This window comes from Drosophila biarmipes, chromosome X (genome assembly GCF_025231255.1).
Source record: "Drosophila biarmipes strain raj3 chromosome X, RU_DBia_V1.1, whole genome shotgun sequence".
NCBI classification, from domain to species: domain Eukaryota; kingdom Metazoa; phylum Arthropoda; class Insecta; order Diptera; family Drosophilidae; genus Drosophila; species Drosophila biarmipes.
This window is the reverse complement of record NC_066611.1, coordinates 900,422-917,123: the sequence shown is the minus strand read 5'-3', so window position 1 is coordinate 917,123 and position 16,702 is coordinate 900,422. Positions and strand designations below refer to the sequence as shown.

Sequence of the window (16,702 nt, the reverse complement as noted above, 5' to 3'; positions counted from 1 at the left end):
AAAATTATCCTTCTTCTTCGTTGGTTTTAATTTGCTTAGTCCGATCAGCTGTTTCTGCAATAGTGGTTTCTATAATAGAGCCGTGTGCAAAGGGTGTAATAAATGTTTTTACCCATGATAATTTTCATGAATTAAGTAAAACCAACTTTTATTAAAATTATCCTTATTCGCATGTATTTTTCCTCTTCTCCTTTCGGTGGTGGAATGTTTTATAATGGATTCGATACATCTATTTTTTAAAACAGAAAGAAAAAAATGTATGTAATCGATGTTAACATCGATTTTTCCCCTGCTCTAAATTAAACCTTCTTCGATGCAAAGTCGCATTGCAAAGGAAATTTTTAATAATTAAATTTTTTTAACTTGGCAACCCATGTCAAACTGTAAAAAGATCACGAGGAGTCTGCCGACAAGGAAGGACCGATCTTCAAAGTAGAACGAGCAGGACAGTATCGGAAGACGCGAAAAACGCCGACTAATTGACGCGGCAACACAACCAGCAGTTTAGTCAAAAAAACAACACAATGTCGTCTGCCAGAGACCTTATCAAAATTGATATAGTAAGTACACTGTACTTTTAAAATAGTCAGTTAAAACGTATGTTTACCCAATGACCACAAGGAATGGGGCATGGAGCGCCTGGTGCGGGCCCAACAAGTGGTAGAGCTTCGTCCCTATGATATTGAGTCCTGGAGCGTAATGATCCGCGAGGCGCAAACTCGTCCCATACACGAGGTGCGCAGCCTCTATGAATCGCTTGTTAATGTGTTTCCAACTACTGCCCGGTACTGGAAGCTATATATCGAGATGGAGATGCGCAGCCGGTTCTACGAACGTGTGGAGAAACTCTTTCAGAGGTGTCTAGTCAAGATCCTAAACATTGACCTCTGGAAGCTGTACCTGACCTACGTGAAGGAAACCAAATCGGGTCTCAGCACGCACAAGTAAGTAGCTGGTAGTGTCTACTCGATTATCAGAATTTATAGATAATAGAGTTAATAAATGTATAAGCACTACCATAACTGATTGAACACTGGATGTGTATGCGTGCCACCGCCGCAGGGCTTAAAAACTACTTAGGTTTCATATTAGACCCAGATATGTAACAAACCCAGCATGAGTGTACTTAAAAAGCCTACTACTTCGACTTTCAGCAAAACGCCTCGTGTAAATCACTGGAGTAATAGGAGTTGGTGCCACGATTTTTACTAAACCAATTTTTGTTTGTAGAATGACCTGTGCCCATTAATAGCACACCTTGGATTTATATTGGGAACCGTTGCTCTGCAAAAATAAGAAAAAAGCATAGAAAGAATCTTCTTTACGATTTGTTTGGGATAATGTAATTTCCAAAAAGTTCCAAGCCATTTCTTTTGTTAGTTTAATGCATTCATTTACAAGTAAGTAGTTGTCGCCCTAAAAAATCATGAAGAGAATGGAAATTTACAAAGCCTTGTTTTAACACTATTGAGGAAGATTCACTTTTGCCTCCTGCCAATATCAGAGCTGCAACCGCTGGTGTAGTTTAATTGTGATTTCAACTGGAAATTGAAATTTTTAACATTATTAAATTCGATGGAACTAACTAACTTTGACATGAGATCATACCAATTTAGACCGACCTAACCCTTCTAAAATTACCGCACACTTCTGATGCCTCTTTATGGATTTAGTCGGTAATTTTCACATTTCATGCCTAATGTTTACTCAGAATAATGTTAAATTATTCGAATGCGTTTCTTTAACCTTTTATATGATTATTTATGGTATTAGCGGTGTTATTTAATCAAACAAAAATATCTCCTAACAAGGTAAAGATGTCAAAAAAATGGTATAAAAAATGAAATTTTTTTTTCTAATATCAATCCCTGACAATCCCTAAAAATAACACTATGTGATAACTAAGGTTGAGTTCTTATAACTGCAAGAGGTTGTTGCTGACTTCAGCGATATTAAAAAAAAATTATTTCATTCTGTTTTTCAGACCATTTTTTTAACATCTATATGTTAGAGTAGTCCGACTTCTATTAAATTAAATTTAAATAAAAAATGATATTCCCAATATTGTAAGATTATATGTCAAAAAGCCCCAAAGCTTTAATTTGTTTCATATTATTTTCCCACCAATTTTCCGATCGTTCCTATGGGAGCTATATGATATAGTCGTCTGATTTTGATAAAATTTACTTCGAAATTCAGAATTAATTAAAGATATTATTTTCAAGCTTAGAAGGTTACATGGTTAAAAACACCAAAGATATAATTTTTTTTGATATTTTCCTACAAATTTTCCGATCGTTTCCATGGCAGCTATATGATATTGTCGTCTGATATTGATAAATTTAATTCGAAATTCAGAACTAATGAAAAATTGTTATTTCTAAGCTTAGAAGGTTATATGTCAAAAAACACCAAAGCTATAATTTGTTTCATATATTTTTTCCACAAATTTTCTGATCGTTCGATTTTGATTAAATTATATTCGAAGTTCAAAACCAATTAAAAAATGTTATTTCCAAGCGTTGGAGGTTATATGTTAAAAGAACACCAAAGATATCATTTTTTTTACATTTTATATATTTATATATATATATAGTTGTCCGATCCGGCTGGTTCCGACTTATATAATACCTGCAATAGAAAGACAACTTTTATGAAAGTTTCAGCCCGATAGCTTTAAAACTGAGAGATTAGTTTGAGTAGAAACGGACGGACATGGCTAGATCGACTTCTCTAGTGACGCTGATCAAGAATATATACATATACTTTATGAAATAATTATAAAGTAAAAGAAATGAATAAGACAAATGATCTTTGAAAGGTATTTTGAAATACCTTTCTACCGACACATAGCACAAGCTTTCAGCTTAAGTAATTGACAAATTACGGGTGTAAAAATGAGCTATTTATAGCTAAACGTTGTTAAACGATTTTGACAGTTGATGTCATTCGACACGTATTTAAAGTGATAATACTATATAACAGGATAAAAGCCGAGGGTGTTTATCCCCATCGGCCCCAATAGAACAAATGTTCTACATTTTCACTTTTACACTTTTTTCGCTCTTTCTTCCAGACCATTTGATTTTCTGAAAGGATTACTTACCAAGTAATCCTTTCAGTTTTTGCAATTACTATTGATGTATCACTCGTAACAAACGGACGATAACAGTAGAATTTCATTTCAAATGTGCCTGCTTGTTACGGTGATTTGACAGAAAAAATTTTGAATACCCGATTCGTTAGAGAGTACGTAAAGGTTTAAAGCTTTTCCGAACTCAAAAAGCATATATATTCTTGTAAAGGATCACTAGCCGTGTGGATCTACCCATGTCCAACTATCCGTATTAATGCTGAGACTTAGAAATTTATAAGAGGTAGAATGTGGAATTAATCATGCAGATTCTTGTGCTTCCTGCGCATCGCAAGAACGTTTTTGCAGAGTGCCACAAACGCCCAAACATTAATAAGAGATTTTATTTGATTGGATTTTATATATATATATATATATATATATATATATTTTCATGTAATCGAAATTTATAAATATATTTATCATATCATATATTTATCATTTTTCCAGAGAAAAAATGGCTCAAGCTTATGATTTTGCCCTGGAGAAGATCGGTATGGATTTGCACTCGTTCAGCATCTGGCAGGATTACATCTACTTTTTACGTGGCGTTGAAGCCATTGGTAATTATGCGGAGAATCAGAAGATCACTGCAGTTCGTCGTGTCTATCAAAAAGCGGTAATCACACCTATTGTGGGTATTGAACAGCTGTGGAAGGATTACATCGCTTTTGAGCAAAATATCAATCCAATAATATCGGAGAAGATGAGTCTGGAACGATCCAAGTCCGTTTCCTGCGTAGCTTTTATTAGAACTTCTGTCTTAAGTTATGTTCTTAACCAGGGACTACATGAACGCTCGTCGCGTGGCCAAGGAACTGGAATACCACACTAAAGGCCTTAATCGCAACTTGCCCGCCGTTCCGCCAACCCTCACCAAGGAGGAGGTGAAACAAGTGGAGCTGTGGAAGCGTTTTATCACGTACGAGAAGTCTAATCCGTTGCGGACTGAAGATACGGCCCTAGTAACACGTCGCGTCATGTTCGCTACAGAACAATGCTTGCTGGTGCTAACTCATCATCCGGCCGTATGGCACCAGGCTTCCCAATTCTTGGACACCAGTGCTCGGGTGCTCACCGAGAAAGGCGTGCGTACTCTTGTTCTCCTTCGTTCTCTACGTTCCTGTGTCAAACAAATAGAGTGGATTTTGGCCTTGCCCGGTGGCGCGTCAATATCAAAAACAAAATCAAACATAGTCTCTTGTTCGCTAAGAAGTGTCGCCCCTCGAGTAAAGAAGCACGCGGTGCCTCGTTTTCCGCTGCTTGCGCCTTTGCCCTTGGTCAGGCCGCACGCGTTTTACTTGAACTAAGTGAAATGTCAGAAATTTCTTTGCTAATTGCATTTGCCTATATTTCAGGACGTCCAGGCGGCAAAGATATTTGCAGACGAGTGCGCCAATATTCTGGAGCGCTCTATTAACGGTGTACTAAACCGGAATGCGTTGCTCTATTTCGCCTATGCGGACTTTGAGGAGGGAAGGTTGAAGTACGAAAAGGTGCACTCCATGTACAACAAGCTATTACAATTGCCAGACATTGACCCCACACTGGTACGAACATAGATGTAAACCAGTGGTCGGCACACACTTCAACGATTTTTTTTAATTTTGCGTAAGTTATTTGTCCTGCATAATTTACTGTTCATCCTGTGTGTGTGCCGACCGCCGCTGTCCACTGTACGTTTTGCGGCATAGATCGAGCAGAGGTATTCTCAATGCTCGATCAATGGGAGACTGCCGATATAAACACTTTGAATAAAAATCTTTAAGCTTGATGTCAAATACTCTAGGTCTATGTGCAATATATGAAGTTTGCCCGTCGTGCTGAGGGCATTAAGTCGGCGCGTGGAATTTTTAAGAAGGCACGCGAGGACGTTCGGTCGCGCTATCACATCTTTGTGGCCGCCGCTTTGATGGAGTACTATTGTTCGAAGGACAAGGAAATCGCATTTCGAATCTTCGAATTGGGACTTAAGCGATTTGGCGGCAGTCCAGAGTATGTAATGTGCTACATTGATTACCTGTCCCATCTGAACGAGGACAACAACACGCGGGTCTTATTCGAACGCGTACTGAGCTCCGGCGGCTTGTCGCCGCATAAGAGTGTAGAGGTTTGGAATCGCTTCCTTGAATTCGAGTCCAACATTGGGGATCTGTCCAGCATCGTAAAGGTCGAACGTCGGCGCAGTGCCATCTTCGAGAACGTGAGTTTTGTATTTTTATTAATTATTAAACTTTAATAAAAATACACAAATTATTGTATATTTATATTTTATTAAAGCTTAAAGAGTACGAGGGCAAAGAGACTGCCCAGTTGGTCGACCGTTATAAGTTTCTGGACCTCTATCCCTGCACCAGCACCGAGCTGAAGTCTATTGGATATGCCGAGGTGCGTAGGCTTTTAAAAAACTTTATTATTTTGTTTTGTTAAACAAAAACACCTCTTGAAGATATGAAAAACAAGAAAGGAAGTTAATTTCGGCAAGTTTGTATACCCCTGCAGTTATAAGAAATAATTAACTTTAGTAACACCATGCGAAATTTTTAAAAATTGTTGCCGACTTCAAAGAAATTGTTACTGATTTCAAAGATATTAATTTTTCATTTTTTTTCAGACCATTTTTTTTATCATCTATATGTTAAAGTGGTCCGATTTTTTAAAAATTGAATTCGAAATTTTTTTTTTTTAATTTTTTTCCCGATAGTTCCTATTTGAAGTTTGAAGAATGAATTGATTGAATTTTCATTCTTTTTTCAGAGCATTTTTTTTATCATCTATATGTTAAAGTGGTCCGATTTTTTAAAAATTGAATTCGAAACTTTTAAAAATATAAAAAATTATATTCCAAATATTATAAAATACTTCCATGTCAAAACGCCCCAAATCTATAATTAGTTTCATATTATTTTCCCACCAATATTCCGATCGTTCTTATGACAGCTATACGATATAGTCGTCCGATTTTGATAAAATTTAATTCGAAATTTAGAACTTATTTAAAAATGTTATATCCAAGCTTATAAATATATGTTAAAAAACTTAAAAAAAATCACTTGGTTTGGGAGAAAGAACGGTGGAAGTGTAAAAGTGAAAATGAAGTAATCCGCAACAGAAGAATTTGTGTGACTTCTTAAAATGCTAATTTTATTTTGTTTGTCCCAAAACGTGATTTTAGAGTCCTGAATTCTAGACTTGTTAACAGCTCAATATAAGTAACATTAGTTATACCACTTTTAGAAAAAATAGCTAGCTTGGCGAGCAAAACAGCTATAAAAAGCTAAACTTTGTAACATTTGAACCATTAATGCTACAGGCTTGTGCTATACATCGTTGGAAAGGTATTTCAATATGGTATTACTTTTATACTTTTAGTACCACCGTTAAAAAATTATGGGTTAACGCTTTTTTTTTAGGTTTTTTTCTGATTTCTCAAAAACGGCTCTAACTATTTGAAATTAAATTTTACTGTTTATGGCCCTTGAGATTCCTCACATTTTGATATACGACACTTTCTTGTAAAATTAACCGTGTCAACGTTATTATTCAAAAGAAGAAAGAACGCTATATTAAAGTGCCTCGACTATCAGGTACCCGTTACTCAGCTTGAGGCAGAAAAAGGAAAATTGAGATATATATGCAGCAAAGCAGTATTGTAAAGTACCACCTAACGGCTGTTTTGGTATATGTTATGTCGGCGTCAGTTTGGGGACGTTAGAGTGCGCGTGGAAGTATTTTTTAGGTCAATCGAAAGGTATTGATAAGGCAAATACATTTAAGCAAAAAATGGGCAATCGATATATACTGATGAGACAAATACATTTCAGCTGCAAGTTTTTTTCTATCATAAAATCTCTAGGCGCTACAGATTTTCGCGGATTGTGGGCGTTAGAGTGGGCGAAACAAACTGCTGCCCAGGAAGCCCAGAAATCTGCATACCAAGTCTGACTGCTCTCGTTCTTATAGTCTCCGAGGTCTCAGCGTTCATACGGACATGGCTAGATCGACTCGGCTTGTGATCCTGATCAAGAATATGTATACTTCATGGGGTCGGAAACGCTTATTCTGCCTATTACATATTTTCTGACGAATCTAGTGTACCTTTATTTACCAGTTCAGAGCATCTTACACTGCATTAGCATTGACCTTTTTTTGTGCGACTCCAAACTTTATTTGAAGGTCCTGGAAATTTAAGGAAGTGAAATAGCCTAATAGAAGAAACTTTACTTCTACAACTTTTGGTGAAATTAGATAGTTTGTCGAGAAAACAGCTATAAATAGCTAAATCTTGTACACCCTTAACTTGTGACCTTCTAATGCTACAGGTGTTATTAGTAAGGTATTTTAAAGTGTTTTTACGCTTTTCTAACATTATTTGTCTAAATACAACCGTTTAAAAATTTTGGACAAAAATATTTACTATACAAATTTTTTAGCTTTTTTTTCTCAAACAATAAAAGTGGATAAATACACTTTCTACATTTTTTACATTCGGCACGCCTCATCAAATTCAAAAACTAAGCACAGCATGGCGAATGTAAGAAGTGTAGGAAGTGTATTTATTAAGTAGATCTAATTTCGTCACAAAAGTTTATATTAGAACTCTTGTTTATTGAAGGTTCGATCGTCACTATATTTTTACCTCATTAAGATGTTTTTTTTATATTCGTAATACTGCATCAAACAAATTTTTGTACCCGTTACATGAAGAGTAAAAGGGTATACTAGATTCGTCGGAAAGTATGTAACAGGTAGAATGAGGCGTTTCCGACCTTCGTAAAAATATATATTTATAGTCACTGACCTAGTCGATCAAGGCGTATCCGTCTGTGATCTCGTAAACTATCTAAACTGCAATACTGGGATTAGGCTTGCAGATTCTAGAGATTTCTGCGCACCCCATGTTTGTTACGTCAAAGTGCCTGGCCCACTATAGCGCCCTCAAACAGTCCAAAACTACGATAGCTAGAAATGTGAGATTTTATACCCTTGCAGAGGGTATAATAATTTCAGTCAGAAGTTTGCAACGCAGTAAAGGAGACCCCATAAAAAATATTCTTGATCAGCGTCACTGTCTGTCCGTTTATACGCAACCTAGTCTCTCAGTCTTAAAGCTATCGGGCTGAAACATTCCCAAACGTCTTCTTTTTATTGCAGGTAGTATATAAGTCGGAACCAGTCGGATCGGACAACTATATCTTATAGCTCCCATAGGAACTATCGGGGAAAAAAATTAAAAAAAATTATATATTCGGTGTTTTTTTTAATTAGTTCTGAATTTCAAATTAAATTTTATCAAAATCGGACGACTATATCATATAGCTGCCATATGAACGATCGGAAATTAGTGGTAAAATAATATGAAAAATTATATATTCAGTGTTTTTTTTTACATATAACCTTCTGCTCAGAAACAAGATTTTTTAATAAGTTATGAATTTCGAATTAAATTTTATCAAAATCGGAAGGCTATATCATATAGCTGTCATAGGAACGATCTGAAAATTGGTGGAAAATAATATATAACAAATTATAGCTTTGGTGCTTTTTGACATATAACCTTCTCAGCTTGGAAATAACATTTTTTAATTAGTTTTGAATTTCGAATAAAATTTTATTAAAGTCGGACGACTATATCATATAGCTGTCTTAGGAACAATAGGAAAATTTGTGGGAAAATAATATGAAAAAATTATTTACTAAAGTTGATTATTTCCTATAACGGCAAGGGTATACACTCTCACTTCCTTTCTTGTTTCAATACCTATTAATTGTCCACAACAAATGTTGCCACATGCAGCCTAACGCCCACAAACCACCAAAAATTATCTGTATGAGCGTAGATTTTGGCCGATTTTACCGCTGAATTTAAAAGACTACCAGGACAAACCTCTTAAAAAGTTCATTATTTTTCAGGACATAACACGGTCATGCTAAAAATGTTCTGAACAGTCCTGTCCTGACTCCACAGTTTTACTGTAGTTAAAACTATATTTCCTCTGTTGGAAAGGACAGCCGACAAATGGAGCCAAACGGGTATATTAAAAAATTACGAATTTTAGGGTAGTAAATTCTTAACTAGATTTTAAATGTCCGTCGATAGTAAATTTCGGGTGGTATAAATGCAGACATTGATAATAATAATAATGATAATAATTTATTAACAGCCTAATGTTTTAAATTTTATACCCTTGCTGAGGGTACAACGATTTTAGTCAGAAGTTTGCAACGCAGTGAAGGAGACGGAGTATATATATTCTTGATCAGCATTACTAGACGATTCGATCTAGCCATGTCCGTCTGTCCATCCGTTTTTACGCAAAGTAGTATCTCACTTTTAAAGCTATTGGGCTGAAACTTTTCCAAAAGTCTTCTTTCTATTGCAGGAACCAGCTGGATCGGACAACTATATCTTATAGCTCCCATAGGAACGATCGCGGAAAATATTTAAAATAATATATATATTTGGTGTTTTTAACATATAACCTCCTACGCTTGGAAATAACATTTTTCATTAGTTTTGAATTAAATTTTATCAAAATCGGAAAATTGGTGGGATATTAATATGAAGCAAATTATAGCTTTGGGGCTTTTTGACATACTATCTTATAATATTGGAAATATAATTTTTTATATTTTTAAGAATTTCGATTTCAATTTAATAAAAATCTGACTATAACATATAGATGTAAAAAAAATGGTCTGAAAAAAAGAATGAAATAATTTTTTTTAATATCACTGAAGTCAGCAACAATCCTTAAAAACTTTACATGGTGTTACTAAAGTTGCTTATTTCTTAGAACTGCAAGAGTATATAAACTTCGGCTTGCCGAAGTTAACTTCCTTTCTTGTTTCTTGTTTCTGGTTTTTTTTTTTTTGGTTTGCGTGTTAAGGGTGAATATGAAAATTGTAGTCTAATACACAATTTAATTTAATTTCAATTAAATAAGAATTTCTATAAACCTTTCACTTTTGCAAAGAATTACTTTAATAACAGTATGCGTGCGTAAAGTGAATTAAGATTGTTAATTTCACTTAATGACAACTTCAAATTATAAAATTCCGATTATGTTAACGTGAAATTAAAACCGTCGAAAATCATCGGTAGTGCGCAGGAGGGGGCTTCTCGCTCGTTTTCTCTTTATACCTCACCTGCAGTGCATTCACATGTGCCAAAAAGAGAGAGACGGATGACGGTATGTAGTTAAAAGACCGAAAATGCGTGAGCGTAAAAGTGACGGGCGAAAACTGTACTGTTTTTCATTTAGTTTACGACTAACTCTATTATGACGAAAACCCTCTGTCTAATGCGATTTTTGTGTGAATTTTTGGGTTGGGTTGGAAGCAGCATATGTTTAAGTATGATGCAACCGCAAAAGCGTGACCTAGCGTCGATTCCTTTATTTGAAGGAAACCTACGCTGTCCCAGAAACTAAAGAATCTGCATTTCAAATCCCAACTTTTCGAGATCTCTACGTTCATACGTATGGACAGACAGACATGACTAGATTAACCCAGCCCACCTTTAAGCTTCTTTCCGTCTCTTCGAGTAACAGGTAAAAGAATATATACTATGTTTAAACGAAAGGAATCACGATTTCTTAAAAGCGCGATATAGAAATAACCCCTGTTTATACGACATATTTCATTTCGTGATTTGCTTTATTAGAGATGCCAGACGTGTAAAATTTGGTATTTTAGTCTGGACACACTTTTACAAAATGCAAACAAACCAAACAACGCGATGGATAAACCAAAAAGAAAATATAAACACTAATATATGTAACGCCCATACAACAGAATGTACGGCGAAATTTTTGGTGTATAATTTCGTTTGCTCTGCCGCGAAATTGGCTCAATGTCGCTTCTGTCTGACGCGCCGTAACAAGGCGCTGTGGGCTAGAGGTGTAGTCGCTTTACTGCGGATCTTGCCGGACCGACTGAAAACAACTATTTTTTCTTTTGTAACATTGTTTAATCAATATAAATTTTTAAAGTTGAAAGAAAGATAAACCATTAATAGATTAAATAATTTCGGTGCAAATACAAATACAAAAAAATTTAAAAGAAACAATAAAACTACAACAAAATTGAAAAACAAACAAAAAACTGCAACAAAAATTTAAAAAAGAAACACAAAAATACAGCTAGAAAATTAAATAAATAAAAACAAAAATTAAATAAATAAAAAAAATATACAGCTAAAAAAAAACTGCTTCGCCTCAGAGTGGACTCGAACCTTGATCGCATTATCCGCGGGCCACCAACTAACTTACTTAACTTAACTTAACCCTTTTGAAATGTTTTGCGCAATTTACCTTTTAGGTTGATTCCTTTGGGCAACATAATTCAAGAATCGACAAATGGGACAAAAATTGAATTTTGACTTAACGGCAGCTCGGAGTGCCGTGAGCGAGAGAGCAAATGAGCGAGAGAGGAAGAAGTAAAGTAACGGCACTCTAAGTAGAATAAATACGTGTGAGTCGAGTTTGACAAAAATGACGCTGCATCCGTACATTTTCTTGCTCCTCGTTACACCTCTTAGTGTTTATATTCTCTTTGGATAAACTATAATTCTTCATTTACAATCGGCAAATAAGAAACGGAAAATTTATTTTCAAAGTTACTGAGTGCTTTTTGGGCACTAATGCAAGAGCCAAAGAGCGTTGCCACCTGGTCTGCGTAGCGTTAAGTTATTTGCGCACCACAAATTGAATTCGGCATCGTATAAATTTAGATTACTTATTATCATTAATATAACAATACACCAAATAATGTATACAATAAATATTTTTTAATCTCCATTTTACATTTTGTACGGGCCAAAATAAGTTAATGAATTTATTCGTGGCATTCATGATAAAAAAGCGAATTATAAACATTATTTATTTTTGAAACATGTAATATTAATAAAAGTTTTCTTGGATATAGATTTTTCCCTACGAAACGTGCCGAATGATCTTTTAACCTTAGAGTAACAGGGTATACTAGACTCGTCGGAAAGTCTGTATCAGAAATCTCGGAAACTATAAAAGCTAACTATTAACTATAGTCTTTTATTCATGTATCCGTTGTGTGTTTAACTTAAGACGTTAATAAAATCATATATCACAACTGATATATAATATACTTGACTTTAATTTGCCCTCCTGGATCGATCTTAGAACTTTTGTATTCTTTCACAAAAGAGTGACGAGTGGAGAACCAAAAATTCTTTCCAATAAACTTACCCCAGCGACATCTTAAATATCGAAAAATGACATATGCCCTTGAACACAAGAGAATGCAATTTTTCATAAATAGTATTCGTTTATACAACAATCTATGGTACCAATACCAAACGATTAGGAATTCAACTAAATTGTATACAGGGTTAAAGATCTCTTAAAAAGTATTACTAATTAAATAAGTGAAAAATGGTGTAAATATTTTAAAATATCAGCTCCATGTGACTAGCGCGACAAAATGTGCACTTGTAGCGCTGGGATATAAATAAAAAAAATAAATAAATATAATACATGTCGGTAACAAAAAACTAATAAAAGAAGTTTTTAAAAAGCACGAAAAAACACTGACATCAGTGCCTCGACTATCAGATACGCGTTACTCAGCTTAGAGGGCAAATGGGAGATGGAGACATACACTAGTCAGCAAAAGTATTTTGATGAAACAAAAGTTAATATACTCGTAACTTGAACTTGCTTCGCTTAATTTTGGCAATAATGGAAAGGTAATTTCAATAACTTTTGAATGATGTAGTAACGGGTATTATTATTTAAACTTAACCATTTTTGTTTATATAAAATATGTTTCAAATAAGTTACGAATTTAATTAAGTGGGTCGGTTTTTGCAACGCTCGATCTTATTGTTTTAGAAAATATTTTTTTTTTTGTATTCAGGAGACATTGCGGCGATAGTAGAAAAAGTTTAAAATTTACGGGTCTTTCAATTTATATTCATTCCCGAAATACGCGTTGATTGGCACCAAACATTTGCAATACGATAATCAATTGCATTCATAAAACTTAAATTAATTCTAGGGCAATTTTAGATCACAATTTCTGTGCTATGGGTCGTTAAACGAGTAAGCCGAAAAACATTTTCTCTACAACTTTTTGAAAACCCTTTTTTAAATTGAAAGGGTGGCGATTTCTAAACGCTTTATACAAAAAGATCATCACCGACCCCTTAATCACTTCTGATTTTTTTTATAAAAAGTGGTGACGATTTAACCACAGCTAACGATTTTTGAATGCACAATAACTGGACAAATTCATCACCTTTTCGGCTTCTATTCGCTTTGCCGTCGCTCTTTCCCCACGTAAACAAGCGTGCAATGGACGTAAAACGATCTTTGAAAATTGTTTTGCCTTTGCTTATAGCTTGCGACACGAACTTATTTATATTTTTTTTGTATACCCTTGCAGTTAAAAGAAATAATCAACTTTAGTAGCACCATTTAAAATTTTTAAGGATTGTTGCTGACTTTAGTCATATTAAAAAAATATATTTCATTCTTTTTTCAAACCTTTTTTTTTTTACATCTATATGTTAGAGTAGTCCAATTTGTATTATTATAAGATAATATGTCAAAAAGCCCCAAGGCTATAATTTGTTTCATATTATTTTTTTCACAAATTTTTCGATCGTTCCTATTACAGATATATGATGTAGTCGTCCGATTTTGATAAAATTTAATTCGAAATTCAGAACTAATAAAAAATTTTTATTTCCAAGCTTAATAGGTTATATGTCAAAATGCATCAAAGTTATAATTTGTTTTATATTATTTTTTCACCAATTTTTCGATCGTATCTATGGCAGCCATACATATAATTCAAAATTAATAACTAATTAAAAAATGTTATTTCCAAGCTTAGAAAGTTATATGTTAAAAAACATTAAAGATATAATTTTTTCATATTATCCGACTAATTTTCGGATCGTTTCTATGGCAGCTATATGATATACGATTTTGATAAAATTTAATTCGAAATTCAAAACCAATTAAAAAATGTTATTTTCAATCGTTGGAGGTTATATGTTAAAAAACACCCCGATAGTTCCTATGGGAGCAATAAGACGATGATCAAGAATATATATACTTTATGGGGTCGGAAACGTCTCCTTCACTGCGTTGCAGTGACTGAAATTATTATACTCTCTGCAAGGGTATAAAAATTACATCTTTTGTGTTTTTTAACATATAACCTTCTAAGCTTGGAAATACCATTTTTTAATTAGTTGAAAGATGAAAAAATTTTTTGAATATCACTGAAGTCAGCAACAATCCTTAAAAATTTGACATGGTGTTTCTTATAACTGCAAGGGTAACAACCTAACTTCCTTTCTTGTTTCATAATATATTTACCCCATAATGTTGTTTTTTTATAATGTATTTTGGTAAACTTAATGCGCGCCGTATAATTAACTACTGCGTATTAAATAACAACTCTTTTTTCAGAATGTTGGCATTATCCTGAACAAGGTAGGCGGAGGAGTTCAAACCCAAAACACCGGAGAGGTCGAGACGGATAGTGAGGCTGCTACCCCTCTACCACGTCCGGATTTTTCTCAGATGATTCCGTTCAAGCCGCGACCATGCGCTCATCCTGGTGCCCATCCACTTGCCGGAGGTGTATTTCCGCAACCATCAGCTCTGGCCGCTTTGTGTGCTACCCTGCCCCCACCAAACTCCTTTCGCGGGCCCTTTGTCAGCGTCGAGTTGCTCTTTGACATCTTTATGCGGCTTAATCTGCCCGACTGTGAGTGGTCTTTATTTTGTATTACCTTTATTTTTATTCATTACTGTATTCTGCCATTAAGCTGCACCGCAACCGAATGGAGACAATGAATTGTCGCCAAAAATCTTTGATTTGGCCAAGTCAGTGCACTGGATTGTGGACACAAGTACTTATACGGGTGTTCAGCATAGTGTAACGGCCATTCCACCGCGCCGGCGACGTCTGTTGCCTGGTGGCGATGACAGTGACGAAGAACTTCAGACCGCCGTGCCGCCCACCCACGATATTTATCGCCTGCGGCAGCTTAAGCGTTTTGCAAAGTCAAATTAAGTTCCGCGGTACAGATATATTCCCACTTATTTTTTGAATAATGCATTTACAATAAATATACGAAAAATAAACAATACAGGATGTGGTTGTTTTCCAGGATGTTTGGGAACGCGTTTGCCTTCCCCATCATGGTAGGGTACAGATCTTAGGGATTCCGACTCCTAAGTATATATTCCATTTTAAATTATAAATTTAAAATATAAGACATTCTCTGGAAATCCGGCCACCAAAATCGTATTGTTATGCTTCATTTGTTTCAATTTATTAAAAAAAAAAATTATTAAAATTAAACACAAATAATTTCATTTTGTGTTTATCGCATGTATGTTATCCATTGAAATTGGAACAGACATATATATATGGACGTTGATGCACTTCGAACAGTACAAACAAATGGCCCAACGACACCAAGCACGCGCGGGGCCATTTTATCAATTTAGGCAAAAAATGCGAGTTCGCGAAGAAAATACATAAAACATACAGAGACGGAACACAAATGAAAATAACAGGCACAACTAAGAATGAAGCAAATGAGTTAAAATATTAGTTTTTAATACCGGGATAGAAGTTGAAATGCAAATTAAATTATAAAGGTTGTTATAGTTATTACATAGAACGCCAAAGGGCTCGTGCAGACGAAAATTTACATCGTGGCAAATTTAGAGGATAATAGTTTCGTGTTAGTGTAACAGGAACATTGAATGTTAGGTGGTTTAAAAGATCTGCAGAATCAATGTCACCTCTTATAAGATTTTGTATAAAAGTTGTACCAAGCATTTGTTCTATTCTATTTGTTTTATGCATGTTCTACGATTTACAAGTGTAGGTAAATTAAGCAATTCTAATTTACTCTGGTAGTAAGGTAGCCTTACGTTTCGATCCCAGTTCAAACTACGCAGGGCAAAGTAACTGATAAACTTAGGAGTACCGCTATAAAAAGTCATAAAGTTGCATTTAAGGCAGTTCAAATTTAAAAGGTTGCCCTACACCATTCATGAAAACAATCAATAACTGACTGTAAGTTAAATCCCGGCGCTATATCATTATATGATAAACAAAGCTTAACATCATCAGCATACATTAGTACATGAGAATGTGTTATGATTGAGGGAAGATAGTCAAAAAACAAAGTAAACATCAAAGGGCCCAAATGACTATCCTGAGGCACTCCAGATGTCACGTAGATCAATTTTGAAACAGCATTCTTGAATACAACCCTCTGGGTCCTACCATTTAAGTAACATGAAATCCAAGATAAAAGATTACCAGGAAACCCAAGCTGATGTAATTTAAATAAAAGAAGAGAGTGGTTAACGGAGTCAACGGCCTTACTATTTGTATAACGGTTAATATAAGGTCTTTGATCAATTTTATTTCGCTTTATAATCGTGAATTGTGAATTACACATGTTTGACGTGCAAACTGTCTTTTAAAGCCTTGTCACACTATGTAGGCTTATCTACCGGGTGAGCACAAAACCTAATTACTACAAAAAAG

General features: G+C 34.8%; 1 protein-coding gene across 3 annotated transcripts; it reads left to right on the top strand.

Annotated features, from left to right (window-relative positions):
- Positions 1-195: 195 nt before the first annotated feature.
- LOC108033342 (protein suppressor of forked) lies at positions 196-15,281 on the top strand. 3 transcript variants are annotated; one of them, XM_044093157.2, is made up of 10 exons: positions 196-257; positions 392-560; positions 622-944; positions 3,584-3,859; positions 3,918-4,221; positions 4,492-4,683; positions 4,923-5,336; positions 5,414-5,521; positions 14,596-14,896; positions 14,958-15,281. In XM_044093157.2, the coding sequence occupies exons 2-10, from the start codon at positions 525-527 to the stop codon at positions 15,203-15,205; spliced, it is 2,202 nt and encodes a 733-aa protein (XP_043949092.1). In that variant the 5' UTR covers positions 196-257; positions 392-524; the 3' UTR covers positions 15,206-15,281. The 3 variants fall into 3 exon arrangements, 2 of the variants coding, with proteins under 2 accessions (XP_043949092.1, XP_043949094.1); XM_044093159.2 differs by lacking the exon at positions 196-257 and having other exon boundaries at positions 291-560; positions 3,918-4,306; positions 4,490-4,683; XR_007763923.1 differs by lacking the exons at positions 196-257; positions 14,958-15,281 and adding an exon at positions 9,047-9,166 and having other exon boundaries at positions 292-560; positions 14,596-14,698.
- The last annotated feature ends 1,421 nt before the right edge of the window (positions 15,282-16,702 follow it).

Bases quoted from the DNA above. Each gene is read 5' to 3' on its own strand.
- LOC108033342 (XM_044093159.2), top strand. From the start codon at position 525: ATGTCGTCTGCCAGAGACCTTATCAAAATTGATATA. The intron at 3,860-3,917 runs GTCCGTTTCCTG...GTTCTTAACCAG, and splicing joins ATGAGTCTGGAACGATCCAA to GGACTACATGAACGCTCGTC. The intron at 5,337-5,413 runs GTGAGTTTTGTA...ATTTTATTAAAG, and splicing joins GCAGTGCCATCTTCGAGAAC to CTTAAAGAGTACGAGGGCAA.